The following is a 4,083-nucleotide window of genomic DNA, read 5'->3' as shown; positions in this document are numbered from 1 at the left end:
GACTAAACCGTGCCTTCTACATAATTACCCTTTTAAGCTTTAAAGGGGTAATTATGTAGAAGGCACGGTGGCTGCCGAACTCGTACTTAATTACATGCCATGCACCATATGTAAGTAGACGGAAGTCAAAGAAATAGGCAAAAAAAAAAATTAAATCAGAAAGATTATGTACACCCATTTTGGTGCTGCATGTGCAGTTTGAAAAAAAAAAAAACTTTATCAGATCATATTACATTATGAAGAAGACACATATTTATTTTATATTTAATAAACACGGAGTTTCTGTAGTACTATATGTAATAATTGTTAATTATAAAGCTATGTCAGTGTGTTCGTATTTCGTTCATACTTTTTTTGGTATATAGCGTATCTCTGACAGAGACTTCCCGATGTTTTTAAGAGCACCATGCACATCTTTATTTCTCAGGCTGTATATTATAGGGTTTAACATCGGGGTAATTACTGTATAAAACACGGATAGTATTTTGTCTGCTAAGTTTGCTGTGTGCTCAGGCCTCATATATATGAACAGGGCTGAGCCGTAGAAGAGAATCACGATGATTAGATGTGAAACACATGTGGAAAAGGCTTTGTATCTCCTGGACTGGATCCGAAATACGGCTCTGATGATGTTAACGTATGAATACAGGATAAAAGACAGAGGTGCAAGTAGCACTGCAAAACTACCTACGTGTTTCACAACATTGGCTAACGAAAGGTCGCTGCAGGAAAGCTGCAGTAAGTATGTGGCTTCACAAAAAAAGTGGTTAATCGTGTTAGGGCCACAATACGTCAAATGAGATAGAGCAAATATATCCACAGATGATATGATGCCGCCAGTCAGCCATGATGCGCTGACCATCTTAACGCAAACCACTGATTTCATAATGGTGTTGTAACGTAAAGGGTTGCAGATAGCGACAAATCGATCATAGGCCATGAAAGCCAGAAGGACGCACTCTGTTTCCACCAGGAGAAGAAAACAATAAACTTGAACTAAGCAGCCGGAGAATGAAATACTTTTATTTACTGTCAGGATATTCGCCAGCATCTTGGGGACAGTTATTGAAGTGTAGCAGATGTCCACAAAAGATAGGTTGACCAGAAATAAGTACATAGGCTTGTGTAGGCGAGTATCTACTCTCACAGCCGCTATCAGCACAACGTTCCCCACCACAGTGGTCATGTAAACGATCAAGAAGAATTGAAATAGCGGAATTTGTAGGACGGGGTCTGTTGAAAGCCCAAGAAGGATGAATTCTGTCACCTTGCTGTAATTTCCACTTTCCATGTCATCTGCTTCTATTCATGTAGAGACATATCGTACTGCAAAGAGAAGCACAGTTGAAAAAAACAATCCATATTCTCATTAGTAGCATACTGTATGATGTCAAATGTTAGTCTATCAATATAGTACAAGCTACAAAACCATTCTGTGTCTTCAAAGGGTTTTCAGATGTTCAACAACTCATTTGTGCTGTTTGTATACCAACTCCAAGGAGTTTTTTCCTTGCCTGTAGACACCCACCATTACCTTCATTGGAGGCCTTTGGTATGGGCTTCAGAAAGCTAAAAGCCCCAAGGATGAACAGATTCTGATTGGCAGAGGCATCACTGGGTCTGGTTACACCCTGTGCACAAAGTAGAGCCCACTTTTTGAAAAGGGTGTGGCCTTGTGGTAATTGGGGGCATGGCCTCATGGCACACCTGCTTTCATCAATCTGAGGGCATGCCCAGTGCTCTCGGAGCTGCTGGGCTATCCCCCGTGATGATGCCTGCACTTCAGGCTCCTCCTCAATAACCGGAGCCAGGGCACTGCATGATAATGTCACAGTGCAGCACTCAGCTCCAGGTCTCTGCAGAGAAGCCAGCATTTTGGTGTCACCACCTCCAAGGGCGTGGTCCTCGCACCCATAGTGACACGTCTTCCTCTCCATGGGGATATGTTACAATGCTACAATTTGGAAAAACCGTGGAACCATAATGAAAGGCCATGGTGCTTGATCTTAGTGTCCTACAGCATTGTGAATAGACACTTCTACAGTGGACACCAGAAGTAATTATATGGTAATGGTCATGGCATAGGTCACCCTCACCTAAATGCTCAGGAAAGAGGGGATGACACTTGTTAATGAGCAAAGTTGTCCTAACTTTTACATCACCTTTACTTTATAATTATTCACATTATTACATTGTTCTTCTCAAAAAGCCAATAGATAAGTTATTTGTTCTCTCATCAACAGTTCTATCTAAAGTAGAGATGTGCTCAGACCTGTGTTTTAGTTTTGGTTCTAGATCTTCATCATGTTTTGGTTTTGGAAAAACCACCTTCAAGTATTTTGGTTTTAGATCTGGATTTCTTTACAAATTAACAAAAAATTGCTAAAATGATGTACTTTGGACCTGTTTATTCCTCCAGTATTATTACCATCAATAACATTAAGTTTTACTAATTTCCAGTGTGATGTGGTAGCTGAAAGAGAGGGACTTTTATGCAATTAAAAAAACACGTGAGATTCGTTTTTCTTTAGATTCAAAATCCAAACTTGCCCGGACGGCCTGACCCTGGACTTGGTTCAAGTGGGAACCCCAAAGTTCATGTGTGTTTAGTTTTCACAATACCAAATTACTCATCTCTAATCTAAAGTTGATTTTGTTATAAACTTCTATTTTGGGGATAAACAGACAGAAAAATTACAAAGCGCCTGGTTTACCCTGTAAAAAATCCCTTTACCTACCAGCTCTGTCAGAGAGGGGAATACTCAACACCTTAAAAGAAAAACACAAATCAGAAAGAATTAAATGACATATGCGCTTGTAAAGTTTTAAAAAACACAAATTCCATTTATTAAAATAATAATATCATGTACCCCACAGTCGACTGGACAGAAAACATATTAAAAACCCACAACATATAAAGTGCTATATAGTATGAGCTTTTGTATATGACATCACTCCCCAGGAGGCTAATTCAAGAATTTGTCCATATAGCAGCAAATATTCATCACTTTAATGCTGATTATGATGGTTCACTTGCGACTACAGCACTGCAGTTTTATAACTCTGCACAGAGAGAATATTGTAGCTGGAAATCTCACAATATAGTGATAATAAAGGCTCTTTATCTTGCAGTGTCCATAGGTGCAACACATATACCTCCACTTATAAGGATGCTCCCAGCTGCTGGTTGAATCCTTTAAGCACTGCTCTGGCTTGGTGATCCAGATAGAAATGGAGGGCAGAGACAGTTTCCTGTACATGCAGGGCGGCTCTCTGCCGGTAGTCCAGACATTGTAGGGGCCGTAATGTTATGCATTTCCCCGCCTTCAATCACTCAATCAGTGGCTTCCTCAGACATAAGACCGTCTTTTAATACTTTACAAGCGCACGTGTCATTGAATTCTTTCTGATTTGTGTTTTTCTATTTTGGGGGGCTTTTTTGTGATTTGTAGGTCACCTAATCTACTAAAGGAAAACAGACATGAAAATTTTCCAATTTCTCAAATCTCTAAACAAATAAATGCACCATACAGATGTGTCTTCATACACTGCTGTGGCACATGCGGAAAATAGTGTATCTCAGCACACCAGGTCCCGTGTTGCCCAAAGCAAACAATCAAATGTGACAAAACCGCTGAAGAAGATTGCACCGACTAATTTGAAATGTGACATTCTTCAATTTCTGTATTGTAAAATGTAATATGGGGGAATATAGAAAAGGGTGATTTTAAAAATCACCAATGAAAGTTCCAAAAATAGTTTAGTTGGTTGCAGACAGTTTAAATTGTCTTACTACTAAATGAGATGGAAGATATTTCCCAACCATTTTAGAGGACAAAACATTCTAAAGTAATTTGCATCAAATAATTCTGAATAAGATTAAATGGGCTACTTAAACGTGGTACTTATTTAAATTAATATACATTTTAAAAATGGTGTCAAATTACTTATTTAATAGGGTTAGATCAGTGGTTCCCAAACTTTTTTGAATCAAGGTGCCCTAGAGTATCAGATTTTTTTCAAGGCACCCCTAGGGCAATAATTTCTTCTTGAGAAATTTAGAAAGAAATATTAAATTAAATA

General features: G+C 38.8%; 1 protein-coding gene across 1 annotated transcript; it reads right to left on the bottom strand.

The window, feature by feature from the left end:
• Window positions 1-343: 343 nt before the first annotated feature.
• LOC134910796 (olfactory receptor 2D3-like) lies at window positions 344-1,305 on the bottom strand. Its single transcript, XM_063919181.1, has one exon. It carries the CDS (start codon window positions 1,289-1,291, stop codon window positions 344-346), a length of 948 nt encoding a protein of 315 aa, XP_063775251.1. The 5' UTR covers window positions 1,292-1,305.
• Window positions 1,306-4,083: the final 2,778 nt, after the last annotated feature.

The sequence above is a fragment of the Pseudophryne corroboree genome, chromosome 4 (genome assembly GCF_028390025.1).
Source record: "Pseudophryne corroboree isolate aPseCor3 chromosome 4, aPseCor3.hap2, whole genome shotgun sequence".
NCBI classification, from domain to species: domain Eukaryota; kingdom Metazoa; phylum Chordata; class Amphibia; order Anura; family Myobatrachidae; genus Pseudophryne; species Pseudophryne corroboree.
Note: the sequence above shows the minus strand (reverse complement) of the source record. Positions and strands in the feature narration are given on the sequence as shown.